This window comes from Nematolebias whitei, chromosome 8, assembly GCF_014905685.2.
Source record: "Nematolebias whitei isolate Nwh7 chromosome 8, NemWhi1, whole genome shotgun sequence".
Taxonomy (NCBI): domain Eukaryota; kingdom Metazoa; phylum Chordata; class Actinopteri; order Cyprinodontiformes; family Rivulidae; genus Nematolebias; species Nematolebias whitei.
The window spans coordinates 15,368,053-15,392,698 of NC_056505.1; the positions used below are offsets into that span (position 1 = coordinate 15,368,053).

General features: G+C 37.1%; 1 protein-coding gene across 1 annotated transcript in view; it reads right to left on the reverse strand.

Annotated features, from left to right (window-relative positions):
* ipo11 (importin 11) overlaps positions 1 to 24,646 on the reverse strand; it is a 146,665-nt gene that overhangs the window by 104,315 nt on the left and 17,704 nt on the right. Inside the window, exons 6-12 of the mRNA XM_037680985.1 lie at positions 15,277 to 15,409; positions 14,889 to 14,947; positions 8,559 to 8,607; positions 3,410 to 3,480; positions 3,069 to 3,261; positions 2,096 to 2,248; positions 1,385 to 1,428 (exon numbers count right to left, since the gene is read on the reverse strand). Coding sequence (XP_037536913.1) covers positions 1,385 to 1,428; positions 2,096 to 2,248; positions 3,069 to 3,261; positions 3,410 to 3,480; positions 8,559 to 8,607; positions 14,889 to 14,947; positions 15,277 to 15,409 — 702 coding nt within the window. The remainder of the gene's footprint in view (positions 1 to 1,384; positions 1,429 to 2,095; positions 2,249 to 3,068; positions 3,262 to 3,409; positions 3,481 to 8,558; positions 8,608 to 14,888; positions 14,948 to 15,276; positions 15,410 to 24,646) is intronic.

A 24,646-nucleotide genomic window follows, 5' to 3' on the forward strand; every position in this document is an offset into this window, starting at 1 on the left:
TCTATCTATCTATCTATCTATCTATCTATCTATCTATCTATCTATCTATCTATCTATCTATCTATCTATCTATCTATTATTTACTGTATATATGGAGGAGTGGTGGCGCAGAGGTTAGAGAAGGTGGGCCTGAGATTGGAACGTCAACGGTTCAAGCCCTGGTACCGACGACATCAAAAATGTGGGTGGGGTAGGTGAAGCACCCACACTTGCCCCCACCCTCATTCGCCCCAATCTGGGCCCATGAGCAAGGCTCTTTACCCCCATCTGCTCCCTAAACAGGTCTCTCTTGAAAATGAGTTCTCGTGGCTCAATGAGACTACCTGTATAAATAAAGGTAAATGAAAAAAAAAATGTATATAGATATATAAAGAGAAACATACTTTGAAGATATAAGATATATGATCAAACTTTCTGTCTCCAGCATCTTGATTAAAGTAAATATCAAGCTCTAAATGAAAGAATCCTTTACTTCAAGGCAAACATTTGTCATCTAAAGTGATTGAGCAAGGACACAACACAGAAGAGAGAGAGAAAAAAGAGAGAAACTACAAGGAGGCTAAAACTATTTATATACCAACGGTACAGGATTATACCATTAGCAACAACTAATTATCAGCTCCTGCCAACTAACAACACTCAGTCACATAGATAAGCTATAAAGCTCCAGGCACCATAAGCAGTTCCTGCCAAGCTTCACATGCTACCATTTTTCATGTTGAACTCTATAGAAATTACAAATTTGGATAAATAAATTGGAACACTGTAAAGCATAGAATAGTGGGAAATTTGTTAACATGCAAATGCAACCAAACAACATTGTATTGTTGTTATATTGTCCCTAATAATCTAAATGTGAGATTGCATGATAGCCACTGTCGAACTCTATTTGTAGGACGCAATGTATGGGGGACGAGCTCGGGTCTCCCAAACATGTCACTGACAACCAAAACCATGGTCAAAGTCTACCACAGGTTTTGAAAAATTACATTTAAGACTAGAAGCAAATTTTTGAGCAGAGAATCCAAACAATTTTTGAAAAACAGAAGAACCAGTTTTCTGTAAGATATGTCAAACAGTGAATTACTGGAACTCAAGACTAAATGTAGCCAAACCAATCAAGTAAACCATAACAACCCCCAGATGGGATGGGAGGCAGAGTGACTTGTTTTTGTTCACAAAATCACAAAATGAATTGCTCAACACATTTTAAAAGCTCAGAACTCTGGACTCTATTTTGATCTGAAGCAGCTCCTCTGAAATAAAGCAAACCATTTCAAGAATTTGAAATTTCCAGTTACCTTCATTTGCACTTGCTACTATTCTTTATTAGGCTTTCATAAATAAATGTATTTCGTTTACATAAGTATTTATTTTAACTTACCCGTAGACTGTACTTCCAAGAATCGCCACCACTTTCTTCAACAGCTAAAGAAAAGATAAAATGTAGCTGAACAAGAAAATAAAACACACAACATGCTGACTGATCCCTATCCATACAAAAAATATTTGGCTTTACATTGTTCTCTCTGAAAGAAAAACTATAACTAAATAGCTATAACCAAATTTATTTTCTTTATCAAGTTACTTCTTAGCACCTTTGTCCTAAGACAAATGAAATACCAGTAAGCACTATAAAATACAGGCTAATGTAACTTTGAATAAAAGAAAGACCACAGGTTCAAATGTTTGATATACATAATGTAGTATTGAACTGCACTATACTGGTGTAGATTTTGAGTCATCGAAGCCATGATAATAAGTCGGGGAGTTCTGTGCACCAGTGTCAGACCTTAAGAAGCTCCTTCGGTGCCTTCTTATTAAATATTTAGCAGCAGCAATGCTTTGAACACCAGCACATTAACACATTTAATATATTCTACACTTTATCAAATATTAGTCACAGTTTGAAAAAAAAAAATTGTATGCACTTTTTAAAGTAAGTTTGCACTGGAAGCTTTGTTGCTGACTTCATTAACTGCCAAACATACACCCTTACAGTTCTGGACATGGTTGTAAACTCTCAACTTCATTTAAAAGTTCACAGCTATTAGATATTTGAACTCAGCTTGTGTTTTATGGGCTGTGTAATTACCAAAGCTCTCAGGGTCCTCCTCCCACATCGTCAACTCTTCCTCTGTGAGATGGAAGTAGTGTGAAACAAGTCGCCGTCCAATCTCTGTAAGTGTGGGGTGAGTGAAGAAGGCCGTCTTGATCTTGTGAGCTTCTAGACTCTCTGGTTTACTGTCTAACAATAGAGGAGACAGTGAAACAAAAGATTAAATTATTAACAAATAATCATGTTCTTAAAATTAGAATATAGACACTAGACTGAGATTACATATGCAAGGTAAGGCAAAGCAAATATAGTTTATAGTATTACCTTTTCTGTACTTTCCAGTATCTTATAATTGGTGTTGGAACTGACAGCAATCGACAGCATACATGACTACAAAATATAATGCTAATTGCTATGCAAAAATTAATTAATCTCATTCCATTTTGGACAAGAATGAGGAAAATGGTCTTGAAATCTTGTTATCTTAATATTTTTTATTGTGGATAAAGTATGTATAATTTGCTGACATTTTTTGTTAAAATGTCACAGAGGATATATTTAACAGTCCCTTCATTTAAATGTTCTTACTATTCAAGAACCAAGCTGTTTATGAAAAAGCAAACCTAAAGCCAGCCTTTAGAAAACTAAACATAACAACACACAAGCTTGTTAAAGTAAATGCGTAGTAAGGAGATCTCCAATTGGACCTCTCAAAAGTCATACTAACTGAAAGAACAAGCCATGTCCCACTGACAATTAAATTGCCGGAGGTCCATTCACCAGCTTGAAATAAACATAAGCTGCAGTGATGAAGGGGAAAAACTGATGGTATTTCAAAACAATGTCAGTGATCAGCTTTGAGGAGATTGCAACATGTTGTGATGGCTTTCTAAAGCACAGCCAAATTCAATCAGAATTGATTGTCTATGTTTTACCATTCTTCTACAATTTGTTAAATCTACATTTCTGAAAATGAGCTTTATTCCCTTCCAAAGCGATTATATCTTACCATCAATGTTCTTGGCAGGTTTGTATGCCTCATTCTTTACAATCAACTTGATGAGATTCATGCACTGGACAATGAAGCGTTCAAAGATCACACCCTCTCCGACAGGTGTGAAAATGTAGCTAACCGCAAACTCCAAGGAGCGCTGAATTAGGGGGATGAATGCATATGGATGGTACTCCAGAAAATCCACCAACTTGAAGAAGGAGAGAAAAGCAAAGTACAGAAGCAATCAAACATGGCGAAAGATGGAGAGATAATACTAGAGGTAGGCACAATAATTAGTCAGAAATGTCTTTGTACAAAATATAGATTGTTTATTTTAATAATGTTATTAAACTCACAACTTTAGTGTACAGTATGATGGTCTTTTCCAGCTTTTCCCTGCATGTACTATCAGGACCAACTTGGTGACCTTAAATAAGAAAAATATTCATTTGATACGGAAGCGACACACTTAGCACAAAAACCAGCATTATAATGTAAATGAACTGCATTTATGTAGCACTTCGACCTATCAGAACTTTTACACTACAAGTCATATTCATTTGTTTACGCAAATCGATGTGTACATCAGGGGGCAACTTGAGATTCAGTCCCGTCTTACCAAAAAACATTGTGGTGGAAAGCCGTGATCTAACTACCAACCTTTTAGTGGCAAGACAATCACTCTTTTCCTTAGCCTCAGTGCCAAGTTTTTAAAATTTATGTCAGGATACACAAAATTTTTCAAGCATTTTGGGACCTTGGGGGAAACCACTGGGAAAAGCTATCTGGACTCTTCAAAACACACTCAAAGCAGAGAAAAAAATTCTGCCAGTTTTATTTTTTTTATGAAGCTGTCTCAAAAATCCTGAACAGATGTTTAAAAAAAAAAAAAAAAAAAAGTTATGTTACCTAGAATAACTCTGGTTCTTTGATAACAGCGTGGTGTTTCACTATGGAAAATGCTCTAGCGTGACTAACTACAGAAGCTAGAACGACATTACGTCTGTCTGATACAGCCCAGTGCTCAGGGCTCCACCCCCATTATGGTACCACAGTCAACTGACCACCTCCTACTCATTCTAGGACAGTTTCTTTCAATGTCTATGCAAGGAGGGAAGTGTTGGTGAAACATCCTCACTCTGTTGGCAAAGAACCAGGATTATGTTAAGTAGCCTAACGTTCTTTTTCTAAATTTGTTTGGTGTTTCAAATTCCCCGTTGCCCTTTGCAAAGTGGCGGCATGACCGGGAACCCCTCTTCCATCATGTCCGCCCAGCTCGTGGTGGATCACAGCTGATGGCTGTCATTTGTTATCACGGTTATGGACAAGCACAGGTTCGGTCTGTTCCACTCACTCTCCTTTCTGGGATTTTTTTCAGCACAGAAGAGCAGTGTGGACATGCTGTGGATTTGCCTTTGATGTGTGCACGAGTTTGGAGCCCATGCATACTATGCACATTGTGTGAGGGGCGTGCCAAAGAGACCATCTTAGCACCAACATAACTGGTTTGTTCCACTTTGGAGTAAGCTGTTGGGGGAAGAATCAGTTTTGTGTTGTGTGTTTCCTTCACTGATGAAGCCTTCTGGATGTAAGGTGAAACATTTCAGCACAAAAAGAAAAAAAAAAAAACCTGTCCAGATGACCTGACTGAAAATTGTTGGGTTTTATATTTTACTTTCTATTTAATTGTACAGATCAAATCAGCAGCGACAATAATAGCCTCTGGGGATCCTCAAATCGTCTTAAAAATGTGCAGGTTTATTGGCATCTTTATCTTTATATGCACTTAAATTTTTATTGGATACTAAAATAAAATGACTATGGGGTTATCTTGCCTATTAAGTAATTAGTTTTTTATTTCACGTTTTTGAACAAATCAAGCTCTATGTAAATAAATACCGGTATTACATAAATGATACAGACTTTTTTGACATTGTGTCCATGTACTTGTTTGCTAGTGTGAGACAGTCAGTCATGAGAAGAAATGTTATGCAAAAGACATTATTTTGACAGATGTATAACTTCATAAAATACTTTTTTTTAACAGTATAGTGAAAGATAAAAACAAATGAAAGACCTAAGTTGGAGGACAAACGTCAAACTGAAAAAGCCAGACACCTGAATGAATCCCACAGACTGTCTAAAATCATCCGTTTATTTTGCTGACCTTATCAGACAGAGTGAAGCTGATATTTCTTGCCCGGCCAGCTATGAGCTTCCTTTTCGTTTCCTCTATCTGCCAGGCCCAAATACCAACAGGGCCTGGACTTGTCTCCACAGCCTTCAGCAAAGTGAATATTGGAAATGAGAGTTGTGGCTCATATCTTGAAATCTGTTTTCTTTTTTCTTTTTTTTTTAAGCTTGAGCTCACCAAGTGTTATGACAAAACTTGTCTAGTAAAAAAAAAAGGATCCCCTGATGCTCTTTAAATCAGTGTTTTTCTACCACTGTGCCGCAGCACATTAGTGTGTGGTGAGAGATCATCAAATGTGCCATGGGAAATTATTCAATTTCACCTAATTGGTCTAAAAAAACACTTTTGAAAACTAATTAATTATTATCGGCAAATAATATGCCATAGTTCAGTGTCTGTGCTGTCTAGTGACTGGCAGAGTAATCATGTAATACTCGTCCATATCAGTAGGTGGCAGCAGGTAGCTAACTGCCTTGTACTTGGGATGGAGTCATAAGTGATGGGAGAAGATTTTGAAAATAAAAAATGCAAACGCCGAATTGGATGGATCCTGGATAAAATTTGGACCCAGACGAAAGCCCTAGTAAGAATGGAGGTCAAAAGAAAGCAAAAACGGTGACCTCGAGCAAAGTCTCTTGCGCGAGGCAATATAGCAAAAGCTGTAGTTCATTTGGATTTACTTTCACCGGGGATGCAACGACACCATTGTGCTTGTTGTGTGGTGAAAAGCTAGCCAACAGTGCTATGGTACCAAGTAAGCTTAAGTAGCCCTTAAATGTAGCTACCATGTTGCTGAACTTGTAGCTCCTAAATATCCTCCAGGATTTCAGCTCTGTGTTCATCCACAGGCCCAGGTTTCACACAGAGTAGGTAAAAATATGAAAGATCATAAAATACTTGTTTCTTTGTTTATTTGATACCTATTCAAGACAATTTGAAAATAATGAGTTTATATTGTTAATATAGGCTAGAGTTTCAATTTTTTTTTACGTTTTTGGTTATTAGTGTGCCTTGTGATTTTTTTTTCAATGAAAACATGTACCTTGGTCCAAAAAAGTTTGAAAAACACTGCTATACTCACTTTACGAGATAATTAAAACAAGATAGAAAGCATGTCATTAAACAGAATACTTCCTCTGGCTTCAATTGAAGAGCTATAAACTAAAATAAATTGCGCTGGCCAGGGTAACTAAAAATAACTCCCTACACAATATGTGACATCAGCAAGTACCCGGATGTCAGGCAAAAGGAACTTTGAGAACATTACAATACATTGCTGTAGTCATGATTTGAGTCAATTAAAAAACTGCAGAAAAACGGTATCTAAGAAGCCTTGCTGCTGCGGGACTTGCAATAGTGACAGCCGATATGCTGACAATCCTTATATGCAAGGTATATGCTTCTTGCAGTTTCCAAAGCCGATTACTCAGGGAAAGAAATGTAATCGTTGGACTCGACAGTGGTCGAGTAGGTATCGACCGGACAAATGTAAACAAGAATATTTACATCTGTTCGAAACACTTCATTGGAGTGAACAGGCCAACAGTGGAGCACCCTGATCCCATACCAGCGACTGCAGTCCCTGAACGGGTATCAATCCATTTGTTTTATCTGATTTTTCCTTTCGTGTCAGAAACTAACAAAAGCACTGAATGTTTTTTTCTATCCACCCACACTAATGTGTCTCTTGTACTCTTGTACATACTTTTGCCACTCACAAATATGTACCGTAATATTGGATTATTTTCCTCAATGAATAAATGACCAAGTATAATATTTTAGAGTCATCTGTTTAACTGGTTTCTCTTTATCTACTTTTAGGACATGTGTGAAAATCTGATGATGTTTTAAGTCATATGTATGTAGAAATACAGAAAAATCTAAAGGCTTCACAAACTTTCAAGCACCACTGTACATTTTGTTCGTATGAACTGCATAAATCATAAACCCTTTATTTGTTTGTTTTGTAAAATGGGCATGAACATAAAAGTACCAAATTTTAAGTGCTGGTAATGATGCAAATCTGAATTATGCTGATTTCCTTGAAAAAAAAATAGCACTTTAACTTCTAAACTATTTTGATTTTTGTAATTTAGGGGAAAAAAACTAAAACTGCAAATGAAAATGAACATGGGAACCGGTGACCCCCCACGACCCTAAAAGGAAGAGGCGGGTAAAGATAATGGATTGATGAAATTGATTCTTACTGAAATGGTGACTTTAAAAATGCAAAAGTAAAAAATGTATTGCCATTTGAGAATTGCTAATTTTATGAAACAAACATCAACAAGATCAGGTCTCTCTTGTAAATGAGTCCACGAGGCTCAATGGGATTAACCTGTATAAATAAAGGTTGAATGAATAGGATATACTTTAAATTTGATCTCATTTAAAGCAGTTGAAAAAAACTGATGAGTATGTATGAAAAAATATGAGTTGTGATTTTAAGTTTACCACATTTGCATAGCCATCTTTTTCAAGTGTAATTACTAGGTTTGAGCCCCCTTTAATTAACCTTTAAATAACCACAATGATCACTTGGATGCTCTGAAAGTGGAAAAAAAAAAAAAATCTCAAGAGAAAAAGACATACGATTAATTTTTCCGCTTCATTATACCGTAATGTAGCCTAATTATCTCAAAGCAGTGCTTATCAGAAGCTGTGGTCCTGCACGGGAGACAAGGCAGTATTATGTCAGCCCTTCATATTGTTGTAGCTGACATTTTGGTCCTCTGGGAGACAGTTATAGTTTTGCCATCATAACCCCACTCAAGTATGTTGGAGCCTAAAGCTAAGCACACTTCTACATGAAATTGAAAACGAGTCAGCATTTTAATTTAATGGATATAACCTAATTAAAAAATATGTTAAAATTTGCAAGTTTTGATGTAAAATGTTCAGTGCAGCCAAATAATAGAATTTTATATAAGCAAAATAACACAGTATTGTAGCTTAAGATAAGCTAAAGTAGGGCAAGGGTCTTTACTCTCACAAGATCAAGCAATTTCAAAAACTTTCATTCTTTGATTATGTCCCATACCTTTAAAATGACAGCAGATAATTTAGAGTGAATTTAAATGACTTGTTACCTTCAAGTGGAACAAAATCAGCCCCAAAAGGATAACTCCATTTCAACTTTTAATTTGACACCTTCATTATGCAGAGCTATTATAACGCACAGACTCTGAGTGGCAAAGTATCTTAGACATGCCGTCTGTATCCACTAGACGAAACACTGATAAGTGTGTTTGTTTACAGGAGGGAGAGTCAAGAATCAAAGATGTCAGACTGAAAAACAGACAAGTACTCACAGCATTCCAAGAACTGTTTTAGCCTTTCAAACACAGCGTTCAGGAAACCCTGAAAGGGAAGAAATGAGCAGAGGGTGAGATAAATTTAATCTTTTTAACATTTCAGCAGCTGAATCACTCATGACTGCTTCAGCTGAGAAGATATACTAGCAGACAAACTGTACATATGTGTGTGTGTGGGCAGTGCACACTTGTCTTTGTACGTATGAGTATAAATAAAAGTGCCTAGCTGAACAGTATGAAAGAGAATCAATTTTCTGTAGCTTGCTGTAGTAGAGGCTTCTTAGCATGAGAAATTAGATGATAGATGGAGGTGCTATCTGTTTAATTCGGCATTAATGTTCTGCCATGAGGTCAATAGCTGTGTCATTAATCACACGTCCCGAAAACGCATTTCAGCCAGCAACTAAAGTTCCTAACAGCGTTACTGCTGAGGGGAAGGGTCACGAGTGAGGAATAAATGAGTGGGTGGCAGTTGATGGAGAACACAGTTTACAACGGACGTTTGTTAAGACACAAGTGGGATACTGAAAAGAAGATGATGGAAAGTGATCGACATCAAAAAAGAACTCCACTGAATAAGTTATGACAAAGTTTGGACAATTAAAAGTTAAAGAGATGAGGCCCATGGCAATGCCAAAGGGTAATAAGAAGAAGCATAATGTGATATGTTTTAATCTATGCAAAGTAAAAGTTTTTCGTTTTTGACTAAAAGCAGAATGTAAGGTCTTCATACAGCAAATTTAGAAATGACTCATCTACTGGTCAAATTAGAAACAGATACAGAATTTTAAAAAAACAAAGGACAGACACAGTTAGGATAATAGATACAATAATACTAATTTAAGACAAATTAAAGGAGACAATGTGTTTGGAATCAAATCTTATGGCTGTGGCAATGAGGAGCTCGGCAGACTGGTGGGAGGAGTGACCGTCGTTCAGGGAGGAATCCTGCCCGGCATTCGGGCAGTCCTGCTGCCCAGGAGGACTAAGCTGGCAGCTGGGTCTGGGTGGACGGATCGGTATCTGTGGCCAGATTCTTCCGATTCGCTGCAGGACATCCTTCCTGCCCACAGCTATCGACATTTATAACAACTCTTGAATGAAACCAGGATGATGAGCTACGTCACTTCATTTCTCTTTGGGATTAATAAAGTATGTTTGAAATGAAATTAATAGTAGTGGTGGAATGGGAGTGCAGTTAGTAGAGTGGTCTCTTCTCAGCGAGGTTGCAGGACTGTATCCCGACCTGGGATCTGTCTGTATCAAGTTTGCATGTTCCTCCCACAGTCCAAAAACATGCATGTTAGGTTAACTGGTAATTAAATTGTTCCTAGGTGTGTGAGTGTGTGAATAGTTGTTTGTCTCTGTCTCTATGCGGCCCTGTGACGGACTTGCAACCTGTCCAGGGTGTCCCCCGCCTCTCGCACAGTGACTGCTGGACATGGACACCAGTGACCCCCAGACCAGGAAAGAAGAAGTGGGAAGAAAGCTAAAGCAAGCACAAGGAATGGATGGATGTTAATATTAGCAAGTATGTAAATATTTGACTGTGGAATTCCTTATACTAAAATAAGAGTTTGTTATCCAAACACGTGAATCATAAATGATTTCAAAAAAGATTTGTATTTTAATTAACATAATCTATGTCAAGTCTAGACACATTCCCGTTGAGCTTGTTAGATATAATAAAATAAAGAAAAGATCAGTATGCAGAACAAGTATTTAATGTTTCATGTTTCTGGCAGCTTGTGTAAAAACTGGCTAACTTTATTAAGCCTAGTCAGTATTTTCTGTTCTGATGCAAATCTCAAACAATGCTGCTGCTGTGATGATTGGAAAATAGACCTCAATTGTCTCAAATGATCATATCATGTGTGAAAAGACATCTTGTAAAACAATTCTACTCTGGAGACCCAACAAGGAATGTCATAAACCATCAGCCTAGGGCCCTGACACAACACACAGAGTTCAAAAAGCAATGCCAAAGACAGACAGATGGCTGCACCACTTGCCGTTTCAAAGACTTGAAGTTCAAACACTGCACACTGAAATCAATAATATACATGAGAAGTTGTGTCTGTGTAACAGGAAATACCTACTGAGTACACTGTAAATCAAAGACTATCACAGAAACAAAAGACTAGTTTTTATTCTACTATGAAAATTACATTTTGTTGTAATATATGACTGTTACAACCTGAAAAAAAATATTATAACTAAACTTCACTGACACAAAAGCAACCAAAAATGGTAAAATGTGGCTCATTATTACCAGCAGAACATGTCAGGACAGATGATAGGCAACCAACAGTACTGAGTGTTTAATTGTATATACAGTTTATTGCCATTATTGTCACAGCACACAATATTTTTCAAAGTCACAACTTCAATCAACCTTTATTTATACAGGTAAATCCCATTGAGCCTCGAGGACTCATTTACAAGAGAGACCTGATTTCAACAAAGAAAGATGACAACAATGGACAACAGCAACAACAATTAGCAGTTATAAAAACTCATACTACAGTTTTTTTTTTGTTTGTTTGTTTTTTAACAAATAGGATGGCTAAAAGGAAAAAGGTAACAAAACCAAAAAAACAGCTAGATTCCAAGACAAATGTATAAAACTAAAAACAGGAACATGTCAGCATTGGACCCTGCCAGGAGTCCAACAGATTCTTAAAGCCACTTAGAGAGGTCAAGGTCGAGAGCTTCAAATCTTTTTGTAAGATATTCCAGGAAACAGGAGCGGAGTAGGAGAAGGCCCTTTTGCCTAGTTCAGTCCTCACTGAGGGAACACTGCAGGTAATAATGTCCTGAGAGCGCACTCCGTAGCTGCACTCACGCAGAGACATGTAGGAGGAGATGTATGAAGGCAGCAGACCAAGAAGTGATTTAAAGATGAAAATGTACCAGTGGGAGAGTCTGCGTGAAGTTAATGATGTCCAGTTAACCAGTGAATACAGGGTGCAGTGGTGGGTACGATAATCACAGCCAGTTATGAATCTTAGTGCACCATGATAGACAGCATCCAACATCTGCAGGGTTCTTGTAGGAGCGTTCATGTAAATAATATCACCAAAATCAATTGAGGGAAGGAAAGTCACAGATACAAGGCGTTTTCTAGCATTCAGGGTTAGACAGGATCTGTTTCTGAAAAAGAAACCCAGTTTAATTTTCAGTTTCTTTACCAAGTTTTCCACATGGAGCTTAAAAGAAAGATGTGAGTCGACCAAGATACCCAAATATTTATAGGAATCAACAAACTCAATGGGGACACCATTTGAGGATAAAATCGGAGGAAGAACTGCTGGGACCAACTTCCTATTTGAAAAAAGCATCCCTTTGGTTTTTTCGGCATTTAGGACAAGTTTGAGGTGAAACAAATCAGTCTGGATGTAGTTAAATGCAGATTTCAGAAGCTGGAAAGCCTTAGCAACAGTTTTAGCTCGACAATAAACAACTGTGTCATCAGCATAGAAATGTATGGATGCATTAGGGATGTTTTTACCTACATTATGTATGTAGATTGTAAAGAGGGTGGGTCCTAAGACTGAGCCTTGTGGTACACCATTGTTGACTGTTAAATAACTGGAGGAAGTACCATTATGTTGAACACATTGCCTCCGGTCTGAAAGATAGTTAGAGAACCAACCAATGGTGTGATCTGAGAAACCGATTTCTGAGAGTTTATGACACAAGATGTTCTGATCCACAGTGTCAAAAGCTTTAGACAGGTCTAAGAAAAGTGCAGCACAATAATCTTTAGCATCCAGTGCTTCAACAACGTCATTAAGAACCTTCAGTGAAGCAGTGGTTGTGCTGTGTTGTTTCCTGAAACCAGATTGATGTGGAGGTAAGATGTTAAATGAGTCCAGGTAATTTTTGATTTGAGAGTTTATCAGTTTTTCTAGAACCTTGGCTAAAATGCAGAGTTTAGAGATTGGTCGATAGTTGTTCAGTGAGGTGGGGTCACCTCCCTTCAGCAAAGGAAGAACAAAGGCTGTTTTCCAAGTGTCTGGGATGGAGTTTTGTCTTATGGAGAGATTGAAGATGTGGGTCACAGGGACTGTGATGATATGAGCAGCCAGCCTTAAGAAATAAGGTGGAAGTTCATCTGGACCTGCAGATTTTTTAGGATCAAGATCTTTTAACAGTTTATTGACCTCACTGACTGAGAATGGAGAAAAAGAGAAGGTGTGATTAACTGAGGATTGACTTGTAGGAGGGATTTGATTTGTAGAAGTTTGGTTATTAAGGGAAGTGGCTGATCTTCCATTAGTAACTGTGTCAAATAAAGAACCAGAAGCAACAAAATGTTTGTTGAGACAGTTCAGGATCTCGTGCTTATTTGACATAGTACAAGAACTTACAAGAAAAATGTTTTTAAAACAACATATTTTCCTGATGACCTGCAGGGTTACAGGAGTACACAGAGGAAATGAGTGGGACTCAGAGGAAAGGTGTCACCACAAAGAATTATTTCTAATCAGTTGGGAATCTTAATTAGCCATGGCTTCAAAGTTTTGGACAAAACAATGTAACGGTGAATAATGCCTTTTAAAAAAGGAACAAGTAAACACTGATTGAGCATTTGATGTATGAATGCCTTTCCATCTGTGGTGCATTGGCACAAGGCACAAGACAAAACTGCCCCAGCAATTCCTGATAACAGTAATACAACAACAACCAAAAAAAACAATCATAATTACTTGGATAGTCGGAGTTGAATGGCTTGCAACAGTCTGGGCAACAATGTGTTGTGTTATGAGACAGCAGCCATGGTCAACATCACCAAGCTAATTAGATCCAAGATGATCAATGAGAAAACTTTCTGTGGTACAAAGCAGTTTCATTTTGTGTGCCTAAATATTGTGGGCAGTTTTATTGGCTTGGAAAATAAAACACGAAAAAGTGCATATTCTCCAGAGAGCAGGCAATGTTACTTTGTAATATTTTATTTGCTTAAATATAATATTTTAAAAAAAATACCAGAGTGCAGAATTTCAATTTTAGAAGACAGCAGTGTCCTACAGCACGCTGTCAGGTGTATTAATTAGGTAAGTATAACTCGGTTTGACACTGAACAGAAAGTTAGAAGCTTTGCTGGAAATGGATGATGACGTGGAGTCCTCCTGAGTTGATCAGGGTATATTATGGCTTACTCGAGTTTGAATTAAAACTTTATATTTATTTACAAGTGAGAACCCTTGACAGGGAAAATAAACCAGACATAATAAAGTGGAAATATTGTACATAAAAAAGCAACTGTCAATAAACGTTATTTGCCAATGGTCAATATATTCATTTGATTTCCCAACCTATTTTGTAGTATCTGTTCTGCTCTTTAATGTGTTATAATATACAGTATGATATGTCAAACATACATTTGATTAGTAGGACACAAGTAATTTATAAATGGTAAATGGACTGTATATAGCACCTTTCTATCTTACCAAGACACTCAAAGAGCTTTACAACACAATCTGTGCCCTCATTTACCCATTCATACAGCCCTCTACTAGATCTATACAAAGACTAATCAGTGCTTTATCACATTCATACACCGATGGGGCACACAACGGAGGCAATGAGGAGTTCAGTGTCTTGCCCAGGGACACTTCAGCATGTGACTGTTGGTGGAATCAAACCCCAAACTCTCCTATTGGAGGACGAATGCTCTAACCACTCAGCCGTAGCTGTCCCATAAAACCAAATGTACCATAAATCTGAAAGCTTAAAAGTGATTCTTCTAAAGGTCCGCATTTAAAGATTTTTACATTTACAATTTAAAACATGGTCAAAAGATTAAATATTTCAATTAAAGTAAAGGTAAGTGGTATTTTCTAAATGTCTCACTTTGACATAATTTGCTTACCAAGGCCAATTTAAATAATTATTCTTGTAAAATGAGTACTGCCATTTTTTTAAATTAAATAAACGTATCCATTAAACAGCAAAGTAGCCAGAATTTGGAGCTGAAGTTGAAAGTTGTAAAAATAATTTCATCAGCTCTCAGCTCTGAGGAAACCAAAGCCCTTGGTGAAGATTATTTTAAACCCAATTTCAGCAAAACTAAATTAAAAAAAATAAAAAAGTTTAATAAAGTGGAACTTTCTTCACAGTTGGGAGTGGGAGAGCAGCTCAAACAGAACTGTTGACTCTTTGAACCAAAACAAGGCTTAAGGCACTTTCAATCATCATAGCCATCCATATTTTGCACGGTGTGACTGGAGTTATTTTTAACCCAAAAAACACCAACAGAAAATATCAGCTTTAGAAAAATAAGAGGTTATAAAGCAGACAGTGAAATACACTGAAACTCACCATGACTTCCATATTTTGCTGAGGTTCTTGAAATCCATGGACTGTCAATTTGCGAAGCACTAAAAGGCAGGAAAAAACAATAATCAATATGCAGGGCCATCCTTTACTGTAAATTAAGTCAACTAATGTCACCTCCTACAGTGTTTCAAAAAGTACCAGCATACATCAACATTAATTTAGGTTTACAACTTGTCTTGATAAATACATTTTGTAAACAGCTTAAATAATGTGAATCAAATTACAGTGTGCAACTTGTAGTTAGTCAAATATAGCTGTCAAGTTTTTTGCCGCTGTATCAAAAGATTACAGAAAGTCCTTTGCATGATAATGCAGTTGTGTTATGTGTAGATGAACATATCTGGGGTTGTGTTGTTGCTTTAGTCACTACCTTTAAGAGATAGCAGCGTCCTCTCCAGTGAGTTGAGCGCTGCAGCCTCATCTCTGGCGCAGACTTGCTGAAGGAAGCAGTCGGTGTGATGGCTCCACAGAGAGCATGCAAAGCTGTAGATGCCAGACGCCAGCTGCCAAAATTCATTTTAACAGTAAAAATCCAGTTAAATACATATAGTGTTACTCTGGATGTGAACAGCTAGAACAAGTTCAATGAAACACGAGTGTTATGGATTAACATATATCCAAACAGCAGCTGTAAGAGATTTCGAATGACTAATATTGATGCTCTTTCACGGAAGGAGCTCGAAAGTGCAGGTGTTAATTAACTTCCAGTCGCAGGCAGTTGCATCTATCTATATTGGCACTTTGTCTGGAGACAAATCAAGGCAGCAGTGAAAAGGGTACAATATCAGTATACTAAGTAAGGTACACTCTTGCCTACTAAAAAATAAATGACAATATTTCCAAGGTAAACAAGAGTTTTGGGATATGCTTTGATAATTTTCTAATGAACAACATAGAAATTTTACAGCTCTTTCATCTGAGTAACATTCAACCATTTTTAAGTGTTAATGCTTAGGAAAACACATTCAAAACTGTTCAACCAGTAAATGTGATTTATAAATAAGTGTTTACTACTAGATAAAAAATAAATAGTAATACCGTATTTTTCGGACTATAAGGCGCACTGGATTATAAGGCACATTAAGCAAAACAAAACAGTCAGATAAGTCAAACTTTATTCAACTAATTCACAATAACTCTCAACATTGTTCAGTTGAACCACATAAAATTGGTTCTAGTTCAGTAAGCACAATCAGAATTAATACATAAGGTGCACTGATTATGAGACTCACTGTCGATTTTTGAGAAAATTAAAGTGTGCTTTATAGTCCGTAACGTATGGTATTTAAACTTTGAGTCATCGCAAACAAATGAGTCAAACAAATTATACAAGAAATTGTGCTGAGGGTAACAGTGGAAAGTCAAAAAGTACAAGTTCTTGCTGCAAAAGAAATCCCAGCTCAGATGGCAAAGCAAACCAAAAGCTTTATCTGTAAAAAACTGAAAGAAACACAAGTATTTAAACTTTTTCCTTTGCAGACAGATTTATATGACGCTTGATACTTGCTCAGATCTCAGACTAATCTGATTCATGGCAGCTACTGTATGTCAATTAACACGTTTGGAATTAATCGCCCGAAAGCAAAGGCCAAAAGGTGATGTTTCTTCCCGTGTGTGTGTTCATTTGTTATTAGTGCTAACAAAATACAGTATATCTGTGAATATATGTGAACCACTGAACAGATTTTAATGAAACTCTTGGCTAGTGATCACTGGATATACTTGAAGTTAGCCCTTAGTTAATCCTATTCAAGATGGCTGCCACAGCTAAGCAACCTTAGCAAACAGAAAAATGCCACCCGTTTTAAATATGGAGCCATGATTAGATGTGGTAGTAGCTGGGACTCATCCCCAACACATACCACTACATTAAGTGCTACTCTTTATGCAAGACATTTGTTGGCATTGACCATTTGATTGTTACCAAAATGTTTTATAATCCGTAGGATGAATTTTTATGAAACTCTAAGAAAATCATAATAAACAATAATAATAAAGTGCTATGTGTTGAAATCATTGTATGTTCCCATACAATGGTGAAATTGGTTCTCTGCACTGAGCCATCGCACCTGGGATACACCAAGGTGGAGCAGTGGGCAGTTGAGGATTGAGTGTCTTGTTCAGACACCACGACATATGGGAATGGCTGGAGATCGAACCTGGGACTTCCGGGTCCCGAGTCGGCTCTCCTACCTCTACCCCATCTCTGCCCCCTACTCATTGGATTTAACAATGACAACAACTCTTTTGGAGTCAACCTACTTCAGGATTGCTGCCACAGCTAACTTACTTTAGCCTACAATTGTCTTCAACTCAGGTACTTTTACAGATATTGGGATCAAATATGTTGTGACAGTAGCTGTGAGTTATTCCCTACACATACTATGAGGGCCAACGCATCGAAAAATCTTGCAATATCACGAGATGGCACATAGTGTAGTTTCCAAGGTTTGACCAGAACTAGCCGTCGTGTCTCATAAAACGATCTTAGTTTAAAACTCTGACATGACAAGTGATCCACAATGCAAGTTTTGTGCCTTTTAAGTGAAGTGATGTGCAAAAATGCATGAATGTCTCAATATCCTATGGTAGTCAAGTAAATAAAAGACCCTCGCTAAATATAGGGCTAACTTGATTATTGTCTATGAAGGAATCAAAACATTTTAAATACTTTTTTTATTTTTTTCATTTTATTCAAAACATTTTTAAAACAGTGCACCGAAAAGAAAGTCTTACTAAAATATATGTACTTGTTATTTTCTTTGTATGTTTTGTTGCTTTTGTCTACACTACAAAAACAAGATGCCCTTCACTTTATTTACTGGTATTTATTTTATTTTTTGTTCATTTGTTTTTTTTGTTTAGTTGCCAAGAAAAAAAAAATCAAACTTCTACTTTTGTTGTTTGCCATGATAGCAAGACAGATAATCACACGTGTTTTCACATAAATAAAAAGAGACGTGATCACTATGGCTGAGGAGGAGGCTCTTCGCAGATTAATGTAATATCCTGAGGTAGACAATAATCCCTATCAAGGCCCCAGGTGGCACACTGCCCTGATAAATATTATGAAACAACAAAAGGAACAGAAAAGAGGAGCTATGGTCACAAACAACTAAACAAAATACTAATATGTTTTCTGTCCATGGCCAACAGAAAACGTCACAGCAGTAGACTGACAGCTTTAATTCACTCTGTTTATAATCTAACACTGAGGCAGAAAGGAAGTTAGTTATTTGCATAGCTGGAAAACACTGATTAGGGCACAGTTTGTACTGCAAATATTGAGTTTGGTGAATTGTTGCAGAATCATTAAAGAGTGCATCCAAGAATCCAATAGTTTTTCAACCCCTGGTTAAATGTGTGTATTTGAAAACCCTATTTTCACAACAGAGGAAAAACAAGAAAGAGGAAAATATCAATAAAAGCAAACAATTTATTGTCTTTTTCTAGCTCATTTCCTATTCACCAGACACAAAAACCACCACAGGAAACTGCTGTTCATTTTATTCATCAATCTTTTAGAAAAAAATAAAATAAAACCATCCTGTGAAATGCCAGCCTGCAATGAAAATTTGTTTTTTGAAAAGCAAAAAAACATCCACTGAAGGTCAGTCCTCCAGAGAGATAGGTCTGTGTGATGAAAAACAACACATGGGTGTTTTCCACCAAACTGGTTAAAATACAAATTTTAAAACAGGGTTTGTTCAGCACCAGATTTGCTTTTCCAGTTTCACTGTTAAAGGACCAAACCCCGAACCACAGCAGAGGTGCTACAGTAGCACAAACTAAAAAAATGCTGCAAAGACTGTAAAGCCTGCTTAGGCTATCATAATCAAGAAAATGTATGTGATTTATCTTTGAAATGTTATCTACGGTACTATTGAAAATGTTAATAAAATTTAAGTGAAAATGCTGCAAAGAGCCATTTTCATCAAGAGATGGAGGCAGGGTTATGGAGACCATTGCCTAATGAAATTGTATATGCATTTAAGTTAGTGTAGCATTTATCCAGTATATTCAAGACAAATCAATAAAAACAGAAGTTAAACATTAATAACAGGACAAATTAGTTGTAAATTGACTTCACAAAAAAGTTAAATCATGTCATCTGGACAGTTTCTTTTTGGAAGAAATGTTTCATATTTTAGCTGAAAGACTCCATCAGTCTGAGGCCTGCCAACAGGATCTGTCGTATTAAATAGCACCTTATTTACATATGCATTAAAGGGCAAACAGGACTTGTTTGAGTGTATCTGGAACCGCTTCATTATGTATATTAAAGATCTGAACATGCCAGAAGACAGTGCAAGCAACTGAAGGAGGTGTGCACTGCAGATCCTAAATACAAATAATTATCTTAAGTAGGGCTGGACAATAATTCAATACCGATATACATCACGATATACTTTTATGCAATAACGGTGATATGAGTTTTAAGCACATTTTCGATATTTCGATATAAATTACGCTACGATTACAGCGTTTCACTGACACTTTTCTTTTTTGTTCGGATAGAAGCGGCCGCTCCAACCGACGGGTGTTTCAACCTCAACAGAAAAAGCCGCGACACAACTACGGAAGTGCGTGGTGACGTACACCGCACACAGAGCTCGAGTCCAGAAGGAGTCAGCAGTAGCAGGCTAGGCTAAGCTCCAACACACAGCAAGTTTTCACTTCAAAATGAGTGACCATGACCGTCTTTCACAAGCGAAGAGAAAGCAGATGACATAATTGATAAGAGAGGAAAGACTAATTTGGTGGTGTGGAAGGAGTTCGGCTATCTAAGATCCGATAAACTGCAGGTTTTAGTCTGCTGCAAAATGTGCCAGAGAGTCGTTCCAACTAGGGCTTTAACAGACTACTCGAGTAAACGACAGGCCAATTCCTAGGACATCCATCAAGTTTTTAAATTTCACGTCGAGTATTTGCAGTGACGTCGTTACGTCGCAGTTACGTCATTGCGTCATGTGTCACGTGATCCGCACCGGGCTACTAGTAGGAGATATCAAATGGATTCCTCCCAGCAGATGGACTGAGCGGAGCAGGCTCAGTCTTGGCAAACAGGTAGAAATGCATCAGTAGTATGGAAATATTTCACTAAAGATGAATCTTCCGGTTCAACTACAGTAAGGAAACAGAAAATGAATCAACTTCCTGACTGTTTGGAGCTCGTTGCGAACCGGTGTTATACCATATTCTGTGACCACCGTATATTGTGACCGTAGGGGGCGGTGTTGCATGCACTGTTGCAGGTCACAGAATATGGTGTAACACCGGGTCCAATCGACCGAACCAGAACCAGCTTCCTCTGACCTTGTTTCACAAACTATAAGCAAAAAATATTAATCTCTAAACCTATAAAAAATCTATAAACATATTAATCTCAAAAACTAAACCTAATGCACAGCACAGCTGGTGGTGGTGCGGGGTGGTCGTCCGCCGCGCTGATTTTAGTTTCGTTTTTGACGTGCTGCACGTTTCTTCACTTTTGCAGCTTAATAATAATAACTAATAGTTTAGTTTTTCCTGCGACTTATTTGTAGTATGATAAATGGTAGGAGCATAATATACTCTCCTAATGTTTTGTTGGTCTTTTTTGGGGGGAAAATAATAAATTATGTTTTTTGTGGTTTTATTTTTAACTAATTTTTTCATCTTCAGATCCTATAACGTCATCAACTACTCGAGTTCTACTCGAGTTGTATTATGTTAATGTTGAGTTTAAAAATTATGTAGTCGTTCAACCCCTAGTTTCAACTAGCAGTGGGAACACATCTAACTTGTTCCACCATCTGAAGAGTTTCCATTTGATAGAATAGAATATGCTGAAAGTCAGAAGACGAAGCACAATAAAAGTTTGAGCCAACGTGTTCCTGCAACAACACCCCCAGCTGTATCAAAAGAGAAACCCATGCAGCACATGCAGAAGTTTGCTGCATGGGTTATGTTGTTGTTTAAAGTTAAAACTATTAATATTGACAAAGTTGAGAGTTTTATGTTTATTTGATGGTGATTTTAAAGTTCTATGAAGGCTAAACACAAATACAAGGTAAAGATTAATTTATTTGTACAGTTTATACAGTTTTTCTGAGGCTTTTATATTGTTTTTATCAATATCGGAATTATATTGTTATTGACCGAAATTAAGAAATATATTGTGATAAAAGTTTTGGCCATATCGTCCAGCCCTACTCTTCAAGATACAGTGTTGTATTTGATACCTCAATATGGAGACGATGTGTGGCGTTTGTGATGGGTTGCATTATGATCAGGATTCTGTGAAGGGCACTTTATTGATTTTTTTTGTTTGTACTTATCATTTTAGTTTGGTTTGAATACAGTGTAATAATACTATTATGCTACATCCCGCAGAATGTTTGAGCTGTGTTTGGTTAAACTGCTAAAAATTTCAATAAAGATATTTTGGCAAAACAAAAAAAAAAAAAAAAGCACCTTATTGACATGTTTCAAACCAGTCTGCTGTGGAATTCCCAGAAACTGGCTTTACACATGCAAAATAATCTTTTAACTTTGTTGTGATTTATTTACCTGGATGACTGAGCGTACTTACTCTTTCTGAAATGACAAATTCTTTATATCTCATCATGCCTGTTTTATAGATGCTTTTTATAAATCCAGATCAGGTTATGAATGCCATTAGTAATGAATAAAGAGTTGTATTCTTTGAAACTGCTTTAGTAGAATAAGACTTGCTGAGATACAGTATGATGCAACGGTCAGAAACTGTCAATCTTTGGTAAATCGGATAACCAATTAGTACAAGGATGAGCAGGGACATTTCTTAGACAGTCCAGCACACCACACCTAGGTTAGACAACGTTAATTTAAAAAAATGTTCTGTATTTTGAAGCCAAATAGCTATAGGTGCAAAATATCTCTAAATGTTTGGAGGGGTTCCAAAGATTTGCTGTAAAAGTCACATACGCACAATAATGTGAGATGTCACAAGCCTGGAGCTTTGGAAAATTGCTGGGGGGGGGGGGGGGGGGGTGTTACGATGTGGTCCAAGTGTTTCCAAGTTTATTTGAAAAAAGGCTAATGCTTGTTGGAAAGATGGTGTGTGTAGTGTATCCATTTTATCTTTGCATCCTATTTGCATTTTTTCCTGGTGATAGTTCTCAGTCTTTTACACCTGAATACCATCTCTGCTTTCATTCCAGTTTTTCCCCAAACTGCTGAATTTCTAAAAGAGTCCATCATGTCCAACATTGTAATGAGTCTCCAATAGTGAGCAAAACACCTAATTTACCAGAGTTTAACTAAAAGTTACATCCAAACCACTTTCAAGCTTCTAGTCTGTGCTGCTGATTGTACAAATGTGGCATCAGTTGGGGGAAATTGTCAAACCCATAAATGTGAGATGGTGGTTGTGACGTGATGTCTGTAGGATTTTTACAAATAAGATTCACAAAAACTCATAAGCACAACTTATTCATGTCTTTCTCAGCTGCCATGTATTCAAGTGAATGTGCTGCAAATTGCTGAACATCCTATAAAAAGGGGAAGTGACCCCACTTGAGTAAATGTAACCCAAAAGGATTTTGCTGTTGACTCTTCTAATGAAAGTAGCAAAACCTACAACTTTATGTGAATAGGCACCTTCCATTTATCAAAACTAATGCACAATTCATGGTCTACCATCTGCTTGACTATAATCTGTAACTTGTATTCTTGTTCACAATGAAATAATTTACAGTAGATGTAGATTTTCAAAAATGACTGCTAATTATACATGGATGGACTTCAACTCTTTACTTAAATCAAAAATGCATCAACGCACATCAACGGCAAAGATAAGATGGACTCATATTGCTTGTGTTGCACATTTGGAGTATTGTAAATCTATAACCTTTTATACATTTAAAATTGTTATATATGTTTTGTTTGATATTATACTGTTTTTACTTTTGCTCTGGGAAGCAAACCCAAATGTTGTTGTATTTAGGTGCAATGACAATAAAGGTCTATTCTATTATATTCTATTCTATATTAGCAAAGGGAGGGAAGACGGTCATTACTACAAACAGTGGTGTTAACAGATAGCAAGGCATTGGACAGATGATCTGACTTGATGGCTGGAATAACATTCACTCCAGCAACATCAACACTTTGGTCAGAATGCACTTTGGTATCAGTGGGAGATGCATGTCATTTATTTCAAACATTAAACTTCTTAGAAGTTAAAAAAAAAAAAAAAAAAAAAAAAAAAAAACACCAGGAAGATGTCTACCTGGATTGATCTAATAAGAGAGTGATGGGGGCCACAACATAAAAAGTCAAATTAAAATTTGTTGGAAGACTAAAGCGAAACGTGAATGTATTATCAGTGAAAAGCAAAACTGTGACATTAAGAAATCTAACAAAGGGATAGAACACTGTCCTAAAATAAAGCAAACATCTCGTCCTTTTTAGTGTCAGAAATTAGTCAAGAAGTGCCTCAATTTCTTCCTCCATTCTTTATATTGTACAGTCCTCCATAACTTCTGATGTTTTTCCTTCTCCTGTCAAAACCTCCGTCACATCAGTCACATATCTTAAACATCCACACCCTGCCTCTACATCCTCCTCTTTCCTCTTTCCTCCCACCATCTCATTAGTTCTGCATCTGGTGAAGAAGTGCAGATAGCGGCTTAAGCATCAGCAAGTAGGTCATCATCTTATGCACCTTCCAGTCATTTTGTCTTGGTATAAAGGACAAGAGAGAGGAGCACATGTTCACTGACTGTAAGAGAATATGTTTATTACCACCTCCAGAGTTTATGATTTCATTTTGATACAGGCATGCTTGCAGGCTTGGCTTTCACACTGTGTTAATTTTGATTACGGTAATGTGTTAACTCGCCATAAGCTAAAAGTTGATTGAACTTACAAAATGAAAAGTAACATGCAACTTTTTGTTTTGCTTATGTCAGTTTATAAGTCAGTGTCAGTCTTTATTAAGGACTCACACTGTAACATAAGAGTTAACTAGTGATAATTTAATTCCATTCAATTCAATTCAAAAATACTTTATTAATCCCAGAGGGAAATTAAATGTTTTATCTCATCATCCTGGTTTCATGCTGATGGATGTGGGCAGGAAGGATCTCTTGTAGCCATCCGTCTTAGAGCAGATCTGAAGAAACTGAAAGCAGATGTTGATCTGTCTTTTTGGACTTGGTGGGTTTCTCTGTCTTCTTGGGCAACAGGACCACGTGAATCTAAGGCAGAACTCCTCCCTGAACAATGGTCTCTCTTCCCAGCAGCTTGTTGAGCTTCTCGTCATTGTGGACAGCCAGCTGCAGGTGTCAGGGGATGATCCTGGTCTTCTTGTAGTCACGAGCTGTGATTCCCACCAGCTCCAGGATCTCGGCCGTCAGGTACTCAAACAACTCCGTCAGGTAGACAGGGATGCGTTCACAGCACCTCCTTTTTAACTCATTTGTGATTTGGACCTGTAGCTGAGGTATTATTTGAGCTTTTGAAATGATAATCAGCTGCTCCCGGTTGTAAAAAAACACCTTGTTGCCACAGTTGTGCAACATAACGTCCAAAAGTCAAAAGGTTTCAGTTAAAATCCTTCTTCTAGCTGCACAGTATCTGATATCAGAGGAAATAATCATCCAAAAAATGTGATTTACATCCAGAAAAAAAGAGGAATTAAAGTTTTCAAAAGCAACATCCCAGAATGAAAGTAACAAAGCTGATCCAACATGCAGCCACCTTGAGCAGTGCAA